The 27,281-nt window shown below is 37.9% G+C and overlaps 1 protein-coding gene across 2 annotated transcripts in view; it reads right to left on the bottom strand.

Moving 5' to 3' along the window:
* LOC117402762 (PC3-like endoprotease variant B) overlaps nucleotides 1-27,281 on the bottom strand; it is a 299,818-nt gene that overhangs the window by 23,299 nt on the left and 249,238 nt on the right. For both annotated transcript variants that reach the window (XM_034004201.3, XM_034004200.3), the window contains exons 14-16: nucleotides 5,403-5,513; nucleotides 3,886-3,979; nucleotides 925-1,110 (exon numbers count right to left, since the gene is read on the bottom strand). In XM_034004201.3, coding sequence (XP_033860092.2) covers nucleotides 925-1,110; nucleotides 3,886-3,979; nucleotides 5,403-5,513 — 391 coding nt within the window. The remainder of the gene's footprint in view (nucleotides 1-924; nucleotides 1,111-3,885; nucleotides 3,980-5,402; nucleotides 5,514-27,281) is intronic.

Genomic DNA, 27,281 nt, shown 5'->3' with positions numbered 1-27,281 from the left:
TGTGACTATGTGGGGATCCAGTGGTTCTCACATTAACACTACCTGGTGCATATGCACTTATTTAGAAGTGAACTCTCAGCCGCACTAAAATGCCATTCTCCAGTAGGATTCTGGAAAGCAGAAGCAAGCTTCTCTTACTCATGGCAGTGAACAAGGACTTATTTGGGAGTATACAAATGGTAATACAAACTGAAAACACAAGGGGTGCACAAAGATAGAAACAAAGGCATAGTTGACTGGGGGAACAGAATTCAGATCTACATGAGACCATTTTACTTAGTCCTTTTGGTGGTACTAATAGAGGTGTTTCACTGTATGATTTCACCCTAGTGTAAGTACCTGTAATGGGGATTAATCTGGCAGAAAACCTTGGCAGAGACCATTTAACACAGGTCTGATGCTCAGTCAGCCCAGTGTGTTTCATAGCATGTAAGCTCTTTTGCTGAACAGAAGCAGGCAGCAAAGTCTTCTGTCTCCAACCGACACCTTCCTTTGAACATATGTTCCTAACAAACCAAATAAATGATCTCATAGGACTTCATTTTAATTCATGTAAACAATTTCTTCCAGTTGTTTTATCTCATGAAGGAGATATCCCATCTCATTTGCTGATAATATTGAACCTGCTGACAGTGACTTTAGTGCAGCACTCCCAAATGCTTTACAAATGAAAATGCTTAGTTGATCTCTTAATGGGACTGTTATGAGGTCCTTCATATTTTTATACAAGTAGATGAATCGAAACTCATTTCAAAATTGAAGACATTGAAAAAAAAAAAAAACACGTCATCGAGTTTCTTTTAGTATTGCTAAATGTAACACTATTGAATGTTTTATAGTGGATGATGATGTTTGCTGTGACATTAAAAAACAACACCCTGCTAGAGCAAATTCCTGATAATTAAAGAATAAAACTGTCTTTACCTTCATGCTCCATGTGCCTCGAGGGTCTTCCCCCCAGGAATGGACTGACATCAAGGTCCAGTTCTTCAGGCCGGCCCCAGAATAGTCATTGTGGCGAGTCTCGAGAAGCCGTGACTTTGTTCCAAAGGGAGAGAGCAGGTCAATGCTGAGGTCACCTCTGCAGACGCTGGTAATGCTAACAACAGGCTAGGAGGAGATTAGATAGAAGCACTCATTCAATAAAGGAAAATAGATTTTGTTTCCCAGAAGCTTTGAAAGAAATGAGTTGATAGATAATTCAACTACTGGACATTAGCCTTTAACTTTCACTGCAGAGGTCTGTCATCACTCCCGGCTCACACAGCCTTGTGGAGGATTTTTCTGAGGGTTCCCCAAGCCCCTCACTTCTCACTGACAGACGGGGAACACTGCACCTGTGTTTATTTGTGACTATTTTACTTAAGGATACACATGTGATCTTTTATTACTGCTTATGAACTTTATAGGGATGTACATAACAGTACATTAAAGTATGGCTGTTGTACTTGCTTATTTGGCTCTGTTGATTGTGTATAAAAGTATTTAAATAATTCCAATCAGTGTCATGCAAAGTGCTAACCAATGGCTTATATCCCTTTTCTTACTTCTTTTGAGTGACACCTAACAGGAAGCAGTGATTTTGTAATATCTGCACATTCCAAATTGATTAATTCAAACAAAGAACCAAAATATATTGAACTTCTGGAAAGGGGGACCCAGTAATAACTTACCTAGTACTAATAAGCTACAAGAAAATTGATTTCAAAACTTGGTAAACCATCACAAAACATCCTGGTTTTGATAAATAGTTAAATGTATCACACGTTGCAAACATTTACATTTGTTGAAACTACATGTTTAATATATCTTACTGAGCACTGCACAATCAACCCTCAAACAATGTCTGTCAAATCTGTTGTCTTGCCCATCGTGACTGAAACAGGGAGGTGCACCTTTTATACAATAGAGAATACATGTCAGGGACACTATCTGCCTATCACATCGTTTAGTCTTACAGTTTGAGGGACAGGTGTTTGTAATTTTATGTCCAACGCCTGTAGCTCTATGATACCTGAGATAAAATGGCAGTGCAGGCCTTTTTAATCTCTGTGTTCTTTATGTAAAGTCTGCTTTATTTGTTCTTTACATTTTCTTGCTAGGTTATTTTCTGTTTGTTCTACAGAGCTGCAGAGTTACAAATGCTAGACTGCTTTGCACGCCGTTTTTCATACTGTGTTTACTGTGCTGTTTTTTCAACCATGGCATCTAAGGAATGGAAGGACTGTGGTAATAATTCACCACAGTGATTTAATGAACTTGCTGCAACTATCAGTTATAGGAGATCTAGCTTTTCCTATCTGAGACATGACATTTGTTTAAATCTGCTACAATTTAGGGGATGCTTATTATTATTTTCTTTTGATAACTTAACATCCCTAAATGAGAATACTAATATGGTCTGTATTGACCACTTTTATTAAGGTCTTTTTGATGGTTTAATACAATATGTTATGGCAATTCATTACAGGGAAAGGTGGAAGTCGGCCATCTAGAAATGGGGCGGAGCCACAGTACACCAAGTCATCGCCCCAGAGGGGTGGCGATGTGGCAATTGCGGATTGGAGGAAAAGCGATTGCACTCACTAACCAAGGGGGCGTGGCTGAAGGTACAAAAGGGGATGTGGCAAAGCGAATTGTTCCTTTGTTACGGTTGCAAACGAACCACAGGATCGTAAAATAACCGTGAGTGTTTTGTGTTTGTTTGTTTGTCGTTCTAATTGTACTCGTTTGTCATTGTTAGACGGCTAACACGATTCGGGAGCTGTCGCTAAAGGCAAGCACTGCACTACTGTTCACTATTAATTGTATTTCACCACTTGCACGTATAGCAGTGTGAAACCATGTACCTGGGTCGTGCCTGGGTTAATCCTGGTCCCTGTGACCCACCTCAGGATGTAGGTTGACACGCTTTGACCCGGGTTGAGCGAGACAAAATGCATGGTGGCCGTTCGTAAGCCGACGAAATAAAAAACAGCCACGCCTGCCTGAAGGCTTCACTTCTGCAAAGAACGTTTTTGTTTACTCTGTTTAGCCATATTTTTGTTGCCTGAGACACACCATGAGCCAGAGTGAAGCAGGGATGAAGAAACATTTGCTCTAATCGAAATTTGGGCCGATGGTTCAATCCAGAGAAGCTTGGATGGAAGCGTCTGTAACAAGCTGCTTCCAGGACATTGATGCGTGTGTTGTTTACTTGCGTCTGTCACCCAGGTCAACCCTGCTTTATCAAAAGCAGTGTGAAATCACGTAGCCGACCCACGTGACACTGGGTCCTGACCCGGGTAGGTTCCGACCCAGGTAGAGCATGCTAGTGTGAAAAGGGCTTTCTAGTCATGTCATATCAGAGCAAATGGTTTTTAAAGATGAAGTAAAATGTATATGTCCAGAGGTTAAAACAATGTGGCTGTGAAATGTTTTTTTTTTTTTACTGGACAACACTGGAAACACACTCTAACTAGAGAAAAATCAAAGAATACAGCTGCGAACTAAACATTAATACAATACATCAAAGTGTCCTGTCGCTATACAGCAGAAAATGATATGGCCTTGTCTTCACATTGGCAAATCTTACTGACAAGAGCTGTTGTGTGTAATTAGTAAGTTTTTGTAATTACATATTACACTGCTATACTGTGTCACATTTCATTCTACATCAAAGTATGCATGTGCCTAAATTCAAACATATACATGCATCTGAATCAAGGTATAAACATATTTGCTTGGGAGGGGGCCCATATTCATAATCATATCATCCTCTGTTCCAAAATATCCCACCACGAACAACAAAGAAACCACAACAAATGATTGGATTTAGCTACCAGTAATAGATTTAAATCATTGCCCTTTCAATTAATTCATGTCAAGGTTTTTTTTTTTCCTAACCTGAACGTGTTCCAAAACATTGATTGCATTTTCCCCCCCCCTACATGCTTCTGTATGGATGTATACCTCCACACTTCCACCGGGAGAAAGGATTCTGGAACAAACAAACACACACACACACACAGGAAAACAGTTAAATAATGAAGCAATGGCTGTTGTTTCAAAACACACATCTTATTATAGAGATTGTATACTCTTAGTGCTCTTAAAAACATGCTTTAAAAAAATTGACTAGTACAGCTCTATAGCACTGACTTTACACTTACATTGCTTAACATCCTTCCTACAGTATCTTGCTTGTTTTAAGGGTATTTGAAGTTTTTGTGCTTTTTAGTGACAGTAGTCTGTTGTTCAAAACATGTTAAACCACCCAACCGTACGTACTGCTGTTATGTCATGTTTCCATCTGCATCTTAGTTGAAACAGATTTGAAATTGATTCCAGTCATTCCCGTCATCACCTGAGTGATATCAACATGTTCTGAACTGGGACTATGACAGTGCAAGTTTTAAATATGGACTCAAATAATTTGCTCTGCCCAGCCACTCTGCTAGAGGAAGTTACCTGACACAAGAAATGCGTTTAAAACGGCAAACTGCAGAAATAATAATAAAAAAAAATTACAATAATAAAATTAAACCAAATAAAATCAATAAATAATCATTCAGGCAGAATGCAAAGCTTTGAACCAATTATACTGTCAGGGAAATATCTGAGGTAGGTGAATTAATTTCTTATGGAATGTCCGTTTGCAGATTGGAATTTAGAGTGAAGATGGAGACAGCGGTAGGTACTCTACGAGATGGGTTTTACAGACTGGTTTCTTTGAAATCATTAGTGCACCAAGAACTAACTCCACTGACACCTTGCACTGTGGAGTCACATCCTCATACAATATGGCATTTCCTGTCTAATTTGCATTTCAAAAATACTGAATTAGCCCTATCATTTAATTATTAATGAATTACCAGACAGTTCTGTCCTTGCATTTTAGTTTAGCTCTCTGTTCTGCAAAGGGGCTTTCATCGTTTTGCAACTTTGCTCACTGGCCACTTCAATTGAAGGGATTTATTTTGCAAATAAATAATAAATAAATCAATCAATCAATAAATACAATGTTTGAGCCCACCACATGTGTGTATATACTGTATCAGTGTGTTTCTTCTAGTAGACTCTGTTATTATGTTATCAAAAAGACAAGAGTACCAGCATATACGGTACTGTAATTCTGAATGCAAGAAACCAATAATGTAATGTTTTGTTAGGCATAATTAGAGAGTAGACATATTTTTAAACTAAGTCATGAAAAATGTGTTTAAAAAACACTTACTGGTACTAAAAATAACAAAATAATGAATGTAATTAAATCATAAACATATACCAGAAACATGTTAAAAAAAATACAAATTTGTGTTGGCAAATGAAGTTCTAATTAAGCAGATGCCCTCTAAGATGGAATAGAACATCTAAAATCGATCCTAACTACATATAGTGTATATTGTATACAGTACACCTACCTTACAGGGTTAAGAATCACTTCCTCTGAACAGATTCTTTGCGGTCTTACAGTTTTCCACCCAACAGCCTGCTGTACCAGCAGACCAGCATCTAGTAGGCCAAATCCATATCTTAAAATAAATAAATCAATAAATAAATAAATCAATAAATAAATACTACGACTATGACGACTACTACTAATAATTATAATGATAATAATACATTCATGACTATAAGAATAAGACACATACTGTATACTCTGTGTGAGATTTGTGTGCAACTATTCAGCAAGAATAATGGGAAAGCAGAAGGACCTCATTGACTACACCAGGGGCATGATGGTGGGTGCCAGCCCTTACAACTGGGTCTCCTGAAAACCACCTGAAAGAAACTCTGGTCACAAGACCTGTACAACATATTGCAAAAGGTATATTCCCGTGGTCAAATCACAGCAACAAACAACACTGGAGAATACACAACTGTTTACAGGCCAAATACTAGCCCATTCTAACTCACTTCCTTCCGGCTGGTGCATCTACAGAATAGTCTTATCATTCTTTTGTTTTGTTTTGTTTTAAATCATCTTTCAGGCATTTTATTTATTTAAATTGTTACTTTTTTTTTGTGCAGCCAGACAATTCCCTCATTCTCTGATTCCCCCACACTGAAACTCAATGGAGTTGGCTGAACCCTGCAAGCACGTCACCATGGAGTCTGTCTGAGACTGCTGTGCTTCCTGTCGGTACTGCTGCCATTAAAACAATTGTAAGTACAGAGTGATGTGTTCATGCCGGCAGAAAACACGTAATTTTCAGAAATGATGTAGTCCTTTAACACAATCACTCAGTTATGTCTATTAGAAGGGGTGGTGTTCATTCTTAGGAGAATCACTTTACAAGGTTTGCATCTGAAATGGGACTTAAACGGGTTGTCCTATGAAATGCAATCAAGCTCTATTATGTATCTTTAAAAAGAACTGTAATGAGTCTTTCACAACAGTTATGCCCATTACTCTGAAGTTGTGATGCACACAAAGCGTGTGTGTGTATGGGAAGGGTGATGTGGCATCTACCATTTATAATATGCCATTGTTTTATAAGGGTAACCTCGCAGTCTAAAAAACATTTTAACTCTAACAACTGTCTTCCAAGTCACTTATCACTCTTAGTTTTCCAGACTGAAACAGGTATTAAGACCCCATCAAAAACCAAGTCAGATGGGAACCTAATACCTGCTGCACAGGTAGGGAATCTGAAGTGTGGTGGTGACAAAATATGTGGGCTCCACCCAATTCAAAGTGAAAATAAATTCTGGAAAACTACTGAAAAGTGATAAGGGACTTCAACGAATGGTGTTAAGCAACTGCCTTGGCTATCAGGCCCACACTCAGCCACCTGTACTAAAAGCACGCTTGCCAGTATTATTCTCTTGTGGGATAGTATAACGCAATGTGAATTTCTGTCTTGATTGACCCATTCTTTTTTTTTTTTTTTTTAGTAAATTTAGAGTGACCAATTATTATTTGTATTTATTTTTCCCCCAGTTTGGAATGTCCAATTAGTCCTTACCACTGCACAGATGTTCTGATGGCAGGTGAGCATCCTTCGATTTCACAAGCCTAAAGCCAAAATCGCTTTTTACACCGAGCAATCCAGAGCAGAGGTGGGTGGGCTACCGATCCTGGAGAACAGAGACCAGCCCTGCTTTTTATTGTCTGTTTTAAAACAATCTAGATGAATTTTATATAGATTATATCAAGAATAATTTCATATATACTTTCAATTACCCACACCAAAATGAGATAATACAAATTACCGGATTCTGCTGAGTCAATGCACAGGGGGTGTAAAGTTGTTGTTAAGGCAAAAGAGTATGTGTGTGTGTGTGGGGGGGGGAGCGTTGGTTCAGGCAGGGGCGAAATTACAGGCATGATTGCAGATGCCGTATTTTTAACATTAGGTAGGTAGATTACGTTTAGAATTAGGCATGCTTAAAATTTAAAGGTACAGCACAGCACGACGCTAAAGAATCAAGAAGTGCAGTTAACACATTTACTGACTGGTGAAATACTAATTCAAAGTTGCTGCAGTATGTCCACTGTTTTGTCATTTAAAATATTTTCACAAAACAGACATTAAACTTTAAAGCTACAGTGTGCAGTGCAAAAGCACATCATGAAAAAACACATTTGTAAGTGAAAAACACTAGAATAAGAGTCGCTACATTTAAAAAATATACAAACACATTAAATTGTCGTCCACTAAAATAAAGGGCTTTACGTAATCTCTACAGGTAATAAATTGCTGTGTTCAGTGTGAAAACACAACACAAAATAGTAAAAATTAACATTCAAAGTAGCACTATAGCATTCAAATGTTCAATACAAAAAAAATGGTACCTGAGTTACTCTTGCAGTCTAAAAAAATAAAAGAATAAAAAATATGGATTATACCGTAACAGGAAAGAGTAATCAATCATGGAGTCTATCGTCTGATCTGAGCCGAACTCCACGTCGAACCGAAGATAACCCTGAATTATTAATGCACAGAGCAACTACCTGTACTTTATAGGCAGTTTTTTTCTATTCACGTGAGCCACGGTGTTTCCCCACAGGCATTATTTGCGCATGGTCATTAAAAACCAGAAATTAATGGTGAAAATTTTACTTTCAACGAAATGTTGTGTGGGGTGTCGTTCATACCGGGGCGCAGACTCGACCAGTTAGTATGATAGGACCCCAGATACACACCAACTGCCTATGTCCATAAGGTAAATCTAACAGAAATCCTAACACCTTAACATCTGTCTGCTGTTTTTTGCTACTAATGATTGAATTATTATAAAAGAAAAATAGAAAAGTACAAATTTGCAGTGTTCGTTTAAAATGTAACTGCCTGAGGCTTGACAAGTGCCAGAAACCTGTTCTCCTATTTCCCAACAAACAAATATAGATAAAGATTCTTTAGCTGTTACATGTTTTAAAACTAAACCAATATTCTGGGTTACAGGAGTTTATGTTATTTGTGCTTATTGTGACTTCAATTTCATTTTGACACAAACATTTTAAGGTAAAATGTTTGTGTGTGTGTTTAATGATTCCAAGTTAAGGAATAATTACAAATATTTACCATTCAGCCAGACCAAGGTCTGTCTGTATGTTGAAATAAACATCAGGCGGGTATGTTACGTTCTGGTTGCAAACCACATACAAATTTAGCAAAAATAACTCACTGCACATTTCTACCCATTACATCAGAGCTAAAGGTCAAATCAATACAATCTCTGTATTAGGCAGTGTCGACAGTATGTGGACATCACAGCTGTAATTAAAAACCCATTCAGCTTACTCAGTGAAATGCAATTTTGACCAGAGCAAATGGTTGCTACCCAGCAATTTATTCAGCCCCAAAGCATCCTCGGGCAAAGACTGGTGATGGTGAAACGATCTAATTTCAGTACACCCTGTGCATAGTCAATTTTACTGAAAATCCCCCATGTATAAGCATGCTAAATTGATGCAACAGACAGTCAAGATGGAATATTTTACCACCACTGGAAGCAACAGTTGCTAACATAGGACATTATAGGATGCCGAACATTTGTGTATGAATGAATATTCATAATTTGGGAATCAAAGGGTAACTGTAGAATATATATATATTAATATACTATAGATAGAAGCTACACAGGGTTGCCCAAAGGAAAGGTTAGCCTTCACAAGGTTTTATTGTTTTTTTTTGGTTTTTTTTTACGTTAAGCCAAACAATCACTGTTTTTAACAAGGCAACATGATAAAGCTTCTGATGCTGCGCTGATGCACAGCAGATTTCTTCTGGTTAGTACCAGTGTCATCATGAAAATACAGCTTTGACAGTTTCGTGTTGTGGGGATCAATCCTCTTTATACAGCCCGTGGGCCACATGTGACCCCTGGGGCCCCAAGTTTTCCAGAGCAGTTGACTTTAGTAATAGGCTAGTGATATTTTGCGATCTGACCTCCACCTAAAACAAACAAGTATTACATCATCGTTTTGTCCAGTTTCTGATCCACCCCCTTTCAACATCAACCATTATCAGAAGACTGACCGCCCCCTCCCCTAATATCACCTGTCCAACCCCCCCCCCCCCCCAAAGAAACAAACTATACAGAAATATATTGTTCTCTTTCCTTTGACCTTATTTTAGCTACAAACTAGCCCTAACAGTAGAGACTATGACCTTGAGGAGCAAAGAATTGCAGACACAAGGCTCATCGCAGAAATGAAATAGGGGAGCTAATTAATTTTGATAATGGGGGGGGTGGGAGTTTTCAGTCATCTAATTTTACTACTGTTGTCATGGTGTAGGCAGCTTGTATTCTTATTCCTCTTAAAGCTTTCCTTTTTGCAACCTTCTGTTGTCGAGTATAGGGTAGAGTGCAGCCACCAGCAAGGTCAGTGCATGCACTTTGCGGCCACCAAATCTTTGTGCTTGAGAACCAGTGCTTTAGGTACTCCCTTATTAGCTTAGCACCTTAGTGCAAAGCAGCCTGTGAACATATGTTGTAACTTGTGTCTGCCAATACAGCTTAACATAAACAGAAAATCATCAGGTACAAATAAATTATGCACACTTTACATTGGTCACACTGGCTTCTATTCAGTCTAGGCCTGTGTTTATCCACGGATGTAATAATACTGCTTTCATTGCGCTTAAATAATTACTTTTTAGATTTGCTCATCTGCATGTGCATGCTAAAGAGCATGTAAAGCAAAGGAGTGATACTATTTTTTCCTGTCTCATCAGGTGCATGCAACATGATGTAATTTGCACACCAAGCAAAAGGTCAAAGGTGATTTGAAGAGGCCCAAGAATGCATACAAATTGCATCCTGTTGTCTGTATGATTTGCCGACTGCTTTTCCTTGGGGTCAAGGCTATCATAAGTAGCTGCTTGAAGTATAAAGAATACCCTGTCTATGCTGTGAAACATCTACAGTTAAATTGTATTTGACACAGAACAGCACAGGGGCTTGTTCAGACTGTGAGGCTTGTGGTTTATGCATTGCCTGCTGAATCACATGCATTTTAAAATGGGTAATAAGTAAGAACAAACTAATTCCGCATTGCAAGATACAAAAAATAATAGACTATGCAAATTATCCAGGAATTGAACTTCCAGCTGTTTCATCTAGGAATTCAAATGTGTTTACAAAACATACTATTATCATTGTTATAATTAAACTTAGGCATCCAACAACAGTGCTTGCAAGCTTTGTTTTCATTATGAATTTCTGCAGCTATGCATCTTTGAATGCATTTCCTATTACTTTGATTAAAAGTGTCTTTTTCAATGTCTTTGGGTGTGATGGATGAACTAAACCACAATACATGTTTGCCAGTATTAGACTTTCAGAGAATGTACTGCATGTGGGATGATTCAAAACACTTGACAATATATGTGAACATTGAAAAAAGTTATTATTATCCCCACAAATTGCACTTTAAATTTGATCAAATGCAAGTTGTATTGCTTTCTATTGCATTATCTGTCCCTTGCAGCTTAAGTTACTGTACTGGTCCAGGCAAGTGTAGCTAAATATTTCACAAACCAAATCCTTAAAAATATATATTATTAAAAATCTGATGCCTCTGGGCAATGCAACGTGTGCACTGTTCGATCATCCAAAAGCATCAGATTTTAGTGTATGGAATGAGTTTCTAGTCTACACTGGGATCCTTTAGGACTCAACTTGACAACATTTTAAGCTCAATCAGCTTCTAGGAACTGGATGAGCATTGATGGGCTGAATGGCCTCTTTTTGCTGGTAAATTTTCTTATGTTCTTATAACAAATACTTTTTACAATAAAAACAAGTTACTAGTAGTAAAGAAGTTGTATCTTTTAGTTGTGTAATTTTTATATCTTCAATCTTATGTTACAGGCCTAAAATGACTGACAGCTAAACAGTACAAAGTTTTACTATTTGCTATACAGCATCACATTTGTCTACATGCATACCTAGTCACCTTTGTCAAGTGAGTAATAACATATACATTTCATTCTCAGTGTTCCCCTGAACTATACAAGTATCAACACTGTAAAAGATTTGATAAATTAATACTGCTAGCTCTGCTATGGGTTGAAAACAATAATACATCTCAAACCACAAAACAGCTTGAAACATCATTCGGGTCTAAAAAGAACATGCTATTGAAAAAAATGAATATAGAAGTTAAACGTATTCAGAAGATAAGCCTTTTATAGGTTAGAAACACCAGCAATTCTAGTGTTATTCCGATGACAAATACAACATGCTGTTTCAGTGGAAATTGAAATTGTTCCACAGTGAAAGTCATTCAAAAAGCAATAAGATACAATAAATGCAAAGAAAAAACCACTGGATTTTTTTTTTTTTTTTTTAGGAAAAAACATATTTAAAATGTAAGAGCTTATTAGTTTATTGAGAAACATTTATGAGACATGGCAGTAGCTTTTCTGAATTTAATGTCTACTGCAGTTTTCCATGCTAACAGTCAGATCAGGTAACATAGACTACACGCTTACAGTAGATGAAATTGTGTTACACTTAGGACCAGCATTTTAACATCCTATTTCTAATTTCATATTACTTTATTACTGTCATTACTGTCCCCCTATTTACTGTACTGACATTATATTTTTTTGTTTAAGTTCATTGAGGATGTGGAACAAATGTAAATATAACTCTACAGAAAAACTGCAGCATGGTCTGATTGTACCCTGACATTTAAGTGAGTTTGAACTACAGCGCATGAAGTAAATGAGGTACCAAGAAGCAACTTCTCATTGTCTTTGGAACAGAAATATACAAACCTAAAGACCTTCAACAGAAGAAAAGGCACAAACTGAAATATTTGTCTTCTTGACTTGGGGGTTGATTTGATCAGTCTAAACCACACCTGCATTTTACAGCATGGAGAATCACTCTCGGAAAAATGTTAGACAATGTTGTGTTGTTTATCCCAGCAGGATATCGGTTGATCATTATACAGCTTACAATGCAAATGATACACGCAGACACACAACTTAAAGAAAACTGACAAAGACATTCGCCAAAACGTCTCTCTACTTGACTGTAAGAGTTACCTCTGAATTTGTGATTGGGTGTTTGAAAACTAATGATACCTGAAACCTTTTTTGAAAAAGTCCAGTTAATTCAATCTGTTGTGTAAACCTTTTAAATGTTTAAGATGGCCATGCTGCAATTTAGATGCACCAACCTGAAATCCAGCAATTCATTTTCCATACCTGCCAACTTTTGAAAATAGAAAATCGGGAGGTTGGGGAAGGGTGGAGATTACCATTGAACTTTTTATAAGCATAGTTGAATGCTACACTATCTGACAATATCAAGCTGTGGCAATGTGCCCCGCCCCTGTGTGCATATTATGTGTTGTATGTTGTTGCGTGTGTTAATGTTGGTGTATAGTCATTGGTACACAGGATATAAACGGTCTGTGTTTCACGTGTATTTAAAAAGTGTAGATTTGTATTTAGGCACAAGGAGGGCACAAATCACTTCACGTGCTGGTTAAATGTAATATGTGAGCACGGGGTTGCACAGAATTAATCCACGTGCTGGGATTCAAGTGAATAATTAATTAGTAATTGAATCCCAGCACAACAGTATATATAGATGCACCTTTCTTTCACTCGGGGTTGTTGGGTGTGTTCGGTGAGTGGAGAACGGGATTGGAGGGGGAGGTAATCGTAAAAATAAATAAGAAAAATAGAAACTCACCGTGTTTGTCTGTGTAGTACGTTTTGTTTGTCTTTTTATTTTGGCGAATAGTGCCGTGTCCCGTGTTTTGTGTTAAAACCTTTTATTTTCTGGGCTGTTTATTAAATGCTGAGCGAAACCATTCGCTCAGCTCCACCAAACCACACCTCTCTGTCTGTTTATTTCCTGCTTCTGGTCTGGCGCCACCCACTCCGGCCGTCTTTGTGACACAAGCATTATGCTGTATAAGAATTATATGGGGGGAAATTATACACCAGAAAACGTGTTCACAGAAATAATCTGACTACAAAAGAGTAGTGCACTGGGCACCAAGGATGACCCTGTTTATACAGTACATGACCAGATGTGGCAAAGTGGTGAATACGTGCAGGTGAGTGCAGTGTAGAGTGGATTAATCACACAGACAATGCTGTACAGGTGCAAGGGTGTTTAGTTAATTTATTAAATGTCCAGAGCCTTGAGGCAAACCTGCAAACAATAATAGTGTTGGAAGTGGTACAGCGGCGTGTATCACTTCTGATTATAATCCCACGGGTTTGACCCGTAACCCAAAGTCTGGTTCTTTCACCCACACAAAACACAAAACACAGACACAATTCCGACAGTGCGTGATTTTAGTGCTAGTGGTGCAAAAAGACTGTTCCTGTAGTGGAAAGGTGAGTGGTGATGTCCGGGTTTTTCGCTGGCCTGCGGCTGCAGCTCCGGATCGTGCTCAGTATTCTTGGTGAGAAACGACACACAAGACAAACAGTGTTAATACACAGACAGGCAAAACACTATTTATATCCTCGCTCATGACCCCTAAGTTAACGAGCGCATCCGCTCCTCCAATCCTCGGATGCCACACCGTTTACCGTCAGGGTCATTGAGTTTGGATACCGTAGCTCCGTTCCTCTCCTAAATGACCAACTTCCACCTACCCTATGGAATAAATTGTCGTGCCATTTAATTAAGGGTACTCTGTTCCTCTTGCACCGTGCCCTCACAGGTCGAGAGGGAGATCTAACACCAAGAATCATTCGATCTCTGTCACACCAGACTACAAGGTTTATTGTTCTAGAAGGGTACATCACCATTCCTCAGTGATTTACAGTCTCTAATTCTTGGTTGAATTCAGTTTTCCAGCACAGGAAATGCATCATGTATACATCATGCAATCTTGTATACAGAAGCAGGTGTTATCGATCAAAGTCTGTCAGATCGCTTGTTTGGCTCCATTGTCAAACAGAAACTTGCAACAGGGAAGTGCAACTTTTATAGAATGCTAATGTGTGTGAAAATATATATATATCAGGTGTTTTTAATTTTTTTATATAATTACAGTAAAACATTAAAACGGTTTACTAACTGGTAATGAATGAAAGCAGAAATTACAGTTTTTGTTACTGTGTGTGTTAATTTATTGTACTTGCAGGTGTACAATACTTCATAAATAACATATCAATCTTATTTACGATAATTCACCAATTTCGCGCATTCAGTGGAATGTAAATAATATTATTATTAAGCAACCCTATTTATCTTAATGCATGTTTTTGACAGTACAGAACTTATACAGCATATCCCAACAGGACCCCTTGCCATCCCACATTTCACATCTGCAGATTTGCATCCCTACTTTTACACTGACCAGCACCACGGTTCAAACGTTTAAAATTTTCTTGACTTATTTTAACCATGCAAGCCCCCCCCCACTCTCCGCAGGCATCTCGCGACTGTCTGTCTTGGAAACCTTTAGCTTTTTGTCCTTTGGTGACCTCTTGGGGACCACATTCTGAGATGTTATTCTCACCATCTGCTTTCTGCAGAGGTAAACCATTTATACAGAAACAAACAATGTATGCGTTTCCCATAAATAATACAGTCTAATTATGTTATCAGGTCGGTGTACATTTTGTAAAATACTGCTGCTGATTTAAATATTGACTGTGCTTTTTGTTTTAAACAGTTTTAAAACTCAAAACATTGCACATTTACCCCCCCCACCCCCCCCCCCCTCAACCCCACAATAATGGTGGTATATTCTGCTAATTCCTGAAAGAGGTATTTCTGAAGCTCTACTCAAGCCTCACTAAGCAGCTGGGAGTTAGGTTATTTTCCCATGAGTTTTGCTAGCAGAAAAATTGGCATTAGCAAGACCTGAAAAAGGACACCATCTGTTCCTAGCTAAAAGGTTTGTGACACCTTTTGTGGTACGGTACCAACAACCCCTAATTAACCATAAAGGAATGCTCGGCTAGTCTGTGATCTGATTGGCGACTCGCCCTCACAATCACCCCAATGACAACCGCTTCTTCTATTGATGTTTGCAGCTGTGCGTAGTATCAAAGCACTGAAGTAAACTCATGGGTATACACGTAGGTAAATAATAATCTAGTTAAACAGATTTTTTACATTTTTTTATTTGATTGATTATATGACTGATGCTTCAGTTAACCAGTTACAATGTACATTATATTAAACTTGCCATACCGAAGTATAATCAATACAATGTGTTTGATGCGTTCTTTACACAATGCTTCGGCAGTCATCAGTAAAAACGTTTAGTCTTTTTATATGTTTTATCTCAGACCAACCAAAGGTGCATTAAAAAAAAATAAATAAATAAACAACCACCATTTATTTTATTTTCAGTGCTATTAACAACAGCTATCCAGTTCTCTTAGGAACTTCAGTACAGACTGAGTAAAAAATCTGATAAATGTTATCAAATATATAAATACACTAGTACTAATACATTGAAGGAAATGTACATCAGCTGAACACAATTCATTTTTTTTTTTTTTTTTTAATTCAGTAATCGCCAATTATTTTATTATTTTCTCCCAATTTGGCATATCCAATTATTTTTAGGCTCAGCTCACCGCTACCACCTACGCGCTGACTTGAGAGTGGCGAAGATGAACACGCTGTCCTCCAAAGCATGTGCTGTCAGCCGACCACTTTTTTTCACACTGCAGACTCACCATGCAGCCACCTCAGAGCTACAGTGTCGAAGGACAACGCAGCTCTGGGCAGCTTACAGGCAAGCCCGCAGGCGCTCCGCAGGCGCCCGGTCAGACTACAGGGGTCTCTGGTGCACGGTGAGCCGAGGACACCCAGGCCAACCTAAGTCCCCCCCGGGCGGCGCTCGGCCAGTTGTGCGCCGCCCCCTGGGAGCTCCCATCTATGGTGGGGCAATAGAATAGGCTGGACTCAAACTGACGACCTCCAGATTATAGGGTGCATCCTGCACTCCACTCGGAGTGCCTTTACCAGATGCGCCACTCGGGAGCCCAACTGAATACATTTCAAATCATTAGACAGTACAATTTTCTTTTAACATTGATTTGGCAATATGAAATATATTACCAGCCTTTACCCCTACTCAGACTTAACATTGAATGAATGCATTGCTAGAAAGTTACATATATAAAAAGCTAGTGGCTTTTAAATTTCTGTGTAGAATACAATGTGAACTCCTATGAAGATGTATATAGTTGTTTTTACTATACTAATGATACTTGATACTGAAAACATGTATGGGTTATACATAACAGTATGGTACTGATTTACAGCAAGCACCATTATGAAATAATATTATTTGATTGACATTCTTTGATTACTACATTTTAATATAGCTAAAGTTATTTACATATATTATTTAATATATGGTTACTTTGGCTTTTTAATGAATGAATCCAGGGAGTTTTTCCTGTCAGTTCTGAGGAAAATGTAATTAACGTTTTTTTAATATTTTGCATGTGTTAATGGTTTCAGTGTTAATATATTTTTTTGTTTTGTTTTAAATCTTTTTATTTTCCTTGCTGTTAGAGAAAATCTCAATTCAATATTTATTTTATGTATACAGGGGATTTACAAAATAAAACTAAGATAGACCTGTTAATGTAGCACAGTGTTATCACTCTGGGGGGCAGTGACTCTCGCCACCCGCCTTGGGGCCCGGTGCCATAGAACCTCAGCTCTCTGGGGCTGGAGAGAAAGAGGGGGACCCCTAAATCTAACCTAACTATTACTCTTGCCTTGAGAACTTAAGTTTTATTTTTAGGGAGGAGGGGTCCATAAGAGAAGCATGCCCCATGATCCCTGCCCTGATAATTAATAGCATCATGTGTTTCTGATTTTTTTATTAGTTACTGTCGCTGTGTATAAAGCTACCAACATAAATAGGCCTAGTACAGCTGTCATATTTCTCTTGCTGGTTGAACTCAAAACAAAGCTGCTGAAAGATTACCTGTAAATTAAATTTCCAGTTTTGCACAGAAAGTGACATTCAGCACGAAGAATCTGCAATGAATGAATCATTTATTGATTGCAATTGCAGATGATTTAATAAACTGTGATGGGCGCTCAGGGCTCGAGTGAAAGATAAATTTGTCCGGAGGCCTCATCTGTGGGTGCTTGATGACTACCTGCGCGAGGCCGGCTGGAAAAACATGAACAGTTACATGCTATGGGCCATATCCCTTCCCTGAGGGTAGCCCTTCCTCCAGGCTCTAAGCGGTCAACTCCCGTTTTGGCTCCCCAGCGCGTGACTGAGAGGCCGAAACAAAAGAAGCGACATTGAAGAATAACACACGGAGCCTTTATGCGCTTGCTGATGACGTGTTGGTTAGGGGTGGATTCTCCTTCCAGAAAAGCAACCAAGTTTACAATTTTGGATTTAATGTGATCTTGAAGAATCTGACCACGGGGCTAAATGGTAAGCAGAAATGCTGACTCGGCGTTCATTAGCAAAAGAGATAAAGTACAATATCCTGTGGTTAAAAAGATTTCCTTTTTTTTCTTTCCCTAAACCTTTTGCAGCGCTCTACAGTATGTATAGCAAGGACTGCTGCTGATGTACAGCTGACCTTATCTTATTGTATAGGAGTGCCTTGAATGACAGAACCTACAGTGCACACAAAAAGACCAGAATCAGCTGTTCATGTTAACTTATAGTACAGTCAGCACTGGCAGGCAAATATGCAGGCAACACTTAAAAATCATTCTGCATCGAGGACACACTGTATAGATCTCAAGATTCTTCTAAAGGAGGAATTTTAACAAAATACCCCTTGTTAGGACTCCTTTTACTGCTTATTTGAATTTGACAGCTTATTCAGTGGAGTCTGATATTAATAGGTTATTGACTTGCAAGATCTTTAACAGCCATAGGGAGTGCCTTTCATAGTGGCTGCAAAACTCTTGAGGTTGGACCAATTGATCGGCCTATTTAACTCATCATCTAAAGGTATTGGGCCAATATTATAAGCTTGACAAAGCTAACACTACATTTGTTATAAAGGGTATAGGAAAACCGCATGCAACGGAACTGTCAGGTCTTTCTTTTCTTATTGTTAATATCCCAACATGCACTAGAACTTGAGGTGAACCAGTGACACAATTACAGCATTTGCCACTGCAAGAATAATCTGAGAAATAAAAATATAGGACTAGTTTAAGACACAAAACCTTTGAACCCTCGTGATATGGTTTTATTTTTGTATGAACAGTATGTTTATAAGAAATTGGTGCCATACCAGATTGTAAATAGTTGAATAATAAGCAACGCAATCTACATTTGATTATTTAGCCCCCATTAAAGTGACCAAGACCATATATTATTTACTCACATTACAAAAGCTCATTTTTATTTTTTAATGCGTTGGTGTCTATGTTAAATGAGTCTTTTCAACAATTTGGAGATTACCTGTGCACAGATTATAGACATACCGTAACTGAAAGGCATTTTCATCAAGGGAAACGTAATGGCCAGCTAGGTACAGAAGAACCTGCTTCTCACAATTGTCATTGTAATTAAACCGGAAAGAGATAAAGGAATTATGTAAAACACAATGGAAGGAAATTACAGGTTTGACACTTCCATACCAAGTGGGATAATTTTAGCATAAGCATAACATCAGTGGCACAGCAGCCAGTGACAGCAAATTGCCACACAACTGTGATATAGCTGCCAAGCTTGTCTTAATGTGGTGAAGAAAATCTGCAATGGAAAAATGGATCAGCATTTGGGTCCACAGTTAAGATCTGTATCTTACGTTCTTGCCATACATTTGATATTGTAAATACCTGTAGTCTTGTGTGAAGAGTGTTTGCCTTCAACAAAAACAATTTGAAGGTTAAAAAGCCTTTCATGTGCACTGCTTATTTCCATGAAGAATAAGATTATCGAATTATTCTGAGCAAGGTTACAGTGAATGGAGGGTTTATGAATTCCAAGGTTAAAAAGCCTGTATAGCATATGTAAATAACATATTTTACATGACTAAGTTGAAGGACTTTCTTGTATATATTCACCACCTTAGATAACTTGTCTTTGCTTTTTTACAGTTAGTTTTGAATATAAAAACTAAGCTATAAAGATCTTGCTATATATATATATATATATATATATATATATATATATATATATATATATGTGTGTGTAGTAATGTAGCAAGGCTTTAGGAATCTACTGGAACTGACATAGAAGTCCTATATCCTTTATAAGTTTACAATAGATATAGTAAAAGCATGGTTCAGAAAGGTATAGTAAATCATACTAAAAAACATGGCAAACTAGGCATAGTATAACCATGGGAAAAACATAGGGAAAACTGCCAAATTACCCTGACAATTTAAATTGGTAAACCTTTATAAGGGATACTAAAGAAAAATGATTTATTTTAGCCCTGTTATTCCAACGAAAGGCATTTACAAAAAAAATAAATAAACTACTGTAACATTCTAAGTTGTGGCAGTTTTCAAGCAAGGTGTGAGCATTAAGGCCAATTGTGTCAAAAATAAAAATGCAATGTGTTGTATCTGTCTATCTGTTTACATACAACACCAGTCTGGCAGCCCACAAATACAGTATGCAGTCCTTTGTTCAGAATTCTGACTAACAAAAAGGGTAAGAAGTTTGGCCGTTATTGCAGGGTCATTATTTAGGATGTAGTAAAATTATTAGTCATTCAACTTTAGGGCAGGCCTTTTTTTGGAGCTTGATGTCAGTTAATTACACAGTAACATAAATTAACTTCAGAAGAAAGCAAAAATGTGAACTTTATTTATGAATTCTTGGATTTCTTCATCCCCAAGCCAAACATCTAAATTGCTACTTAGCATAAATTATTTATTACAGGAGACTCTGAACATCCAGCGCTATACCCTGGGGCCGTGGGATATATAAAAGATTTAAAGCAGTGGTGTGACAGTGTTAGTGCAGCTAGCAAGCAATGTTTCTCTGCAGAAGAGCCCACTTTATTTAGCTGTAAATAAATACTTCTTGAAAAGGAGAGGCTGGCTCCCAGCAGGGAAGTGGAACGCTCCACTTCTTCTATTCCTTTGTGCTGGCTATGTGTGTCACTGACTCATTCACGACAAGCCTGTGTAGTTTATGAACTAAACAGTGCTTTCAATCGTGTAGGCTTATCTGTGGTAACTGAAACGCATCTAATGCTGGCTGGCAAATATATCTATCTATCTTGAATTATTTTCTTGTATAAGTGTCTTGATTATGTTATTTGTTGTTTTTGTTGTTATTATTATTATTATTATTATTATTATTATTATTATTATTATTATTATTATTATTAAATTAAAAATACATTACAATTATATAAAACACAAATATCTGGTAAACAGTGTGCCCGAATCAGTTTTGGAACAATATTGACCAGCTTCTGCTACTAAAAAAAAAAAACAGGACCCCCAGCCATGCTGAACTCTAAGACAGTGGTAATCCTTGTCATGAATTGGGGCAAACTTACAATTATTTAAATTTAATTTACAAAAACCAGGTTTTAAAAAAATAAAACAGGTTAGTATTTTCAAAGCATTTACTGCAGGCTTCACTTCCTATTTATGTTGCAAAACGGAGGAAATAAACAAACAACCTGAGAGTGCTTACGAGACTGAATTGTAAAACAGTAATTAGTAGTTTGGTTCTAGTTCAGTAAAATGAACAGGGGTCGTTCTCCTTTCAAAAAACAGGACTACATGCTTTCATAAAATGGGGCTTATGAAGTCAAGCAGTTGGAACATTATATGTTGTGACACCTGAAGTATTATGCAGAAATTGCAGTCTAATCAATTAATCTTAAAAGTGACCGATCTAAATACCACCGATGTTTAAATATTAAAAATACTGTAAGTGGACTCACAAAGTTCACTTGTTTTAAAGATTTAAGCAGTGTCATTTAGATCAACTGAATAGTCCATATAGTTCTCCAGAGTGTCTTACAAAATATCCCATTAGATTAATACAACAAACATTAAATACAACATACACACAGCTTAGAGAAACTGAACAGGTGTTAAAGGACATTAATAAAACGAACTGGTGTTAATAAGTTATTGGGCAAATTAATCAATAACACTGAATGGGCACAAATGCAATTTAAGCCCACTAAATCAAGGATCATCTCTATAATTAAAGGTAAAGTAGTAGATAAAAGATTCTACGTTAATGGTGAGGCAATACCAACAGTGTCTGAGAAGCCAGTGAAAAGTCTTGGGAGATGGTACAATGGGGATCTAAAGGACACAGTTTATGTGGGAGAAGTTACACAACAAGCAGTGGAAGGGTTGAAGATCATAGACAGCAGCGCTTTACCGGTACATCTCAAAAAGCTCTGCAAATGTCTGTGATATTCTTTGAGCGCTGGATGCAGAAGCAGCTATCTTGTTTGTTTATGTCTGTGTTATCTCTGTGGTGCCGGGGCTATGTGTATTGCTCAGATCCGCCCCCTTTTTTATAATTTTTTTTTTCGGCTTCTCGCGGCTCCTATCGGTCTCACTCTGCCATTGAATGGTTTTGTCTGCTTTTTCTGGAGAAAAAACGACTAAATTTTCCGGAAAGTTGTAATGTCGGACAGGATCCGACATTGGACCGCAAAGGGTTAAAAGGCATGTCATATGCAGAAAGGCTTAAAGAAGTGAAACTATTCAGTCTTGAACAAAGAAGACTACACAGTGATCTGATTCAAGCATTCAAAATTCTAAAAGGTATTGACAATGTTGACCCAGGGGATTTTTTCGACCAAAAAAAAAGAAACAAGGACCAGGGGTCACAAATGGAGATTAGATAAAGGGGCATTCAGAACAGAAAATAGGAGGCACTTTTTTACACAGAGAATTGTGAGGGTCTGGAACCAATTCCCCAGTAATGCTGTTGAAGCTGACACCCTGGGATCCTTCAAGAAGCTGCTTGATGAGATTCTGGGATCAATAAGCTACTAACAACCAAACGAGCAAGATGGGCTGAATGGCCTCCTCTCGTTTGTAAACTTTCTTATGTTCTTATGGAAGAGAGGGTTGATCTCAGTTCAGCTCCTCCTACATGGCACAAAGCAGCCCCAGCTCAACGGAAGAAGCTGGTAGTCAACGAGGTGCAAAAGCAGGAGGAGAGAATGAGGTGTGTAAAGGCAGTTTCCCAGGCCAAGCAGGGAGAATGGATGAGATGGCAGCGTGTGGAACAACGCAAGATTGGCTGGCAAGACCTATGGACAATGGAAAAAAGCAGGATCAGTTTCCTCATCAGATCAACATATGATGTTCTCCCATCACCACAGAACCTAAACCTCTGGGTAGGAGAGGATCCCTCATGTCCTTTGTATTCATCACCTGCAACATTAAGGCACATTTTGACAGGATATAAGGTTGGTCTTAGCCAAGGACAGTTTACTTGGTGCCATGACCAGGTGCTGCGATGTTTGGCCTTAGCATTGGAAGACAAGCGTAACATGACCAATAAGTTGCCATCAAAACATTACACACAAAGACAACATTCCTCCACCGAGGAGAGCAAACGCCAAGAAAAGGTGTTAAAACCAAGCCTCGTCCAGGACAACTGGAAGCTGCTAAAGTGCAAAATGCTCGCAGATGTTGGTCAACAGCTTATTTTTCCACCTGAGATTGCCACCAGTAATCTTCAACCAGATATTGTCTTTTGGTCTGGATCAGCACGCCTTGTTCACGTGGTAGAGTTAACAGTGCCATGGGAGGATGCTGTAGATGCGGCGTATGAGAGGAAGGAACTGTCCGTATGCTCAACTAGCCACTAAAGTGGAACAGCGAGGATGGAGGGTCCTTGTTTACCCAGTGGAAGTGGGTTGTCGAAGATTTGTGGCATATTCTACAACGCGGTTTCTCAGAGATGTCGGATTCAGTGGCCAAGAGTTGCGTCACACAGTGAAGAACTAGCAGCAGAGAGGAGCAGCAACTGGTTGTGTTTGAGACGGAAAGATTCTGGTTGGGGATCTCAAGCACCACAGAAAGAAAGAAATGCTGATGTACAGGTAAGTAAGCTGGGTTGAGTTGAGTGGGAGATGGAGGGGGGTGATGCTGGGACATTCCAGACGGTTGTCATGCTGATGCACTGGGGAGACCGCACTGTGGTTGATCCCCGGAGCCAGCATCGCTGCTTTTGTGTGTGCTTATGTGCTAGGGAGGCAAAATAAGCTGATTCTTGGAGCCAGCATTACACTTCAGCCATCAACACCAGGCAGAAGGATATCTACATCATCAGATGGAAGGAAACGCAAATGGATGGAGATGCAGATGGATCAAATTAGTTTACTGTAAAGCTACATCTTAGTTGGTGCATATCTTGGCGAGAGCCGAGTTCAAATCAGCATGAAGTTTTAAAATCTACTCTCATGTAATGGAAATCAACCTACCAAATACACGTGCAGACTGTGGTTGGGACTTAATTGATTAATTAACAATCAATTAAGCCCAGCCACAGGTGTATAAAAGGAGCAGTCTCGCCACTGGGGGGGGAGGAACCCAGGGCAAGGAGCAGGGCACAGCAGCCAAACCAAACCAAAAGGAAGGACTAAATTGCAGTTAACCTTTATATTTTCCCAGACTGAAAGCAGGTAACTACCTCCAGAATACCCAGAGAGGTTTACCTGTTAGCCCAGCATCGACAGCTGTGCCTGCTGACAAGTATATCACTCATCTATAACCTTGCTTTGCCTGGGCTCTATTGTGTATAGTTGTGAGAGTTTTAAAGACACAGTACCCATTTATTTTGATGAACATTTGTTGTTGTTTTTTGTAAATAAATATGCACAATGGTGCTTAAACCACCTGTTTTTGCCTCTGCCTGCTATTTTTACAGACTTTAAAGGCTGCACCACAACGCTGCCCATTCATAATCAATAATGTAGGTCTAAAATGCTTAAGTTCCTATTAATGCAGCTATAAACCAGAAGACTCAATAACTAAGTTTCCAAGTTAGACATTGTTGTAAATTACATATTACACCTTGATGGGCATTTATCTAATGTATTTTAATTAAATAAATGAAAGAATGTCATCTACAGACTACACCATTGCCATTGTGTCTTGTTAGCATTAATAAACAATGTGCAGTTCTCGGTGTAATTTAATTGTGTTCTATAAGAAAGCACGCGTAACCCTCTAGAGTGATCAAAAGTCATTTTAAGGGGACTTGCACCTCTTTCTCTTCTGGATCCCCCCTATGTCTGAAGTGGGCATTTAGTACAGGATATAACTGTTTATTAGTAGCTCTGACAGTATCCTTGAATCAGTCATTCTAAGTTACAGTACGAAACAAAACAAAACAAAACAAAACAAAAAACATTAAAATTGCATGAGTAAACCAAAAACAATGACTGGCTGAACAAGGTTCCATTACAGTGCAATAGTTGGATTTCTTAAGCCTCGACAAATGCTTTTGTTTTTCTTCTTACTATTTTAAAATCTCAGTATGACACTTCAAGGTGTGCTTTGTTTAAAAATATCACACAGCTAGATGATTGTGGCCTAAAAACATACAAAGCAGTAATTTCACCAAAACACACACCTTTAAGTGTCTTCTTGCTAAAAGAGTTACAGAACACCCTGCAGTGTTTACAAGAACTGCATTGCTTTACCTTGGCTGTATCCAGTGTTGTCCGTATCGCAGTGATATTTCTCAACACCTCAAGGTTATAAATCAGCTGTGAAAAACGTTTCTCAGCTTTTACTAGGGAGCATTCCCCAGGAGAGCGCACATTTGTCTTATGAGCATCGTAGTGATCATGCCAGGGCATGCTTCCTCCTGCAACAACTGCGCTTGTTTTTGTGCTAGCACAACAGACATTTATTTCAGCCATAGCATTAGCATGAGATTGTTGCAGGAAGGTGAATGATCTGGACACTGTGATGCTCGGGGCACAAATCCACTTTGTCCTAGGAATATTCCTTATTAAAAGTTTAAAAATTGTGATTTATGAGCCGCGATCCATGTGGGATAAAAAAAATACCAAAACAATCAGGACTGTGTTAAAATATATACCGCCACGATACGGACAACATGGGACACAGCAAAGATAAAGCAATGCATTTCTTGTAAATGCTGTAAGGAATCCGTAAACCGTTAATAGATACACGTCTTATTAAAAAAGAATATCCTGATCATACCAAATGGGTAGTAATATAAGCTACTCAATATCCACATGGGTATGCAATCATATTTTTTTATATAGTGGCTATATTACCAAAATGAATATATAAATGTTCTTGACAAAACGTATGCTAACAGCGGCGATCCTCTTCAAAGCTGACTAATTTCTGTTTGAATTCCACATCCTTCAGTATTATGTAACAATTAGAGATCATGTGATTGCTATTTTTTATAAACTGCTCCTGATTTTTGTTATTCAATGACTTGATTGAGTGCTTAATATGAATCATATCTTTAATTAGCTCCCACTCTTTAGAACAACACACAATCCAAAGGCATAAAGTAATTGGCATAAAAGTTCCCTTAATTAATTTATCTGTCCATGTGAGTAACCAAGAGTGGAGCCTTGGGATCATTTATAAAGCCAAGAAGACTGGCTTTAAAACTGTCATGGGAAATTTACGTTGGTAAATTATGATTATGAGTAGGGTTCCTAAATATATTGAATAAATATGCAGTTTCCATATCAATCCAAAGAGTTTATAAAGCATGGTACTGTATTAAGCTGATAGGGGGAAAAATATTGATTGATTTTTTTGTATTATATTCTCCTATGAGTCTCTCTAAGCCCTCTCTCCATTTGCCTCATTTTGCATTCTAATAGTAATCAAGTCCATTTAGCAATTAATTAAAAATGTCCCACTTTATGAATGGAGCCGCAGAGTTTATACTCACTTTGTAGAAGACAGTTACTTAAGGGTGTTAAGCATGTTGAATTTATTTAACGTACACAAATACTGTATGAATATTAATCTGACAAACATGTTTCTCTTATTGTACCCAAACCAGGGTCGTAATTGTCATACAACAGTGATGTGTTAATGTTTTGGTGATAGTGGTGTTCTGATGTGAAAATGACTTCGACATCAGTAGGTTGACATCTGACTTTCATCCAATAGTAGGGTTTAAAACAGTTAACACAGGATACAGTGAAGATAAACTAATGTGTATGGGGCTGCATGGGGGTCATGTAACCTTTAATGGATAAACATGTTTTATTAAAATAATGTTTTGATCATACCAAGTGGGTAGTAACATAACTCCACTCAATATCTGCATTGGTATGCAGATATATTATTTTGATATAGTGGCTAGATTTCCAAAATTAACAGTTATAAATGGTCTTTGCTTGTACGTACAAAATGCTTACGCACACATTTACTACTGTAAACAAAAAACAAAAAACAAAAAAATACTGTCCAAGGTTTGGTAAGCTTTGCACCAGATTTGAATCACTTCTTCGATTTTAAATTACCATTCTGAGGTAAATCATACTGAAACAAACAAACAAAAAAAATAGTGGTGAATCCATTTTTTAAATCATTCAAATAAGATCCTCCCTGGAATTTATTACAGTTTTACTAATGAGACTCGAATGCGATGTTTTATCTTCATAACCTTGGTTCAATATCACCACATTTTTATTCACTGATTGTTTTCCATGCACAAAACAAAACTTAAATCTCTTAATGAACATTCATCTATTTTACAGCAAAGCCATTAAGAAAAGTATTTTTAAACAGATGTATGTAAAAGTAAAAAAAAACCAAAAAAAACAACGTTTTTTTTCCGATAATATATATAAAAAAAAAAAAAACAAGATAATTAGAGCTGCAACAATGAATTGATTATTGATCACCATGGCTTTTATTTTGCCTCAATTACACATATATTGATC

The sequence above is a fragment of the Acipenser ruthenus genome, chromosome 5, assembly GCF_902713425.1.
Source record: "Acipenser ruthenus chromosome 5, fAciRut3.2 maternal haplotype, whole genome shotgun sequence".
Classification (NCBI taxonomy): domain Eukaryota; kingdom Metazoa; phylum Chordata; class Actinopteri; order Acipenseriformes; family Acipenseridae; genus Acipenser; species Acipenser ruthenus.
This window is presented reverse-complemented; position numbering and strand designations above follow the sequence as displayed.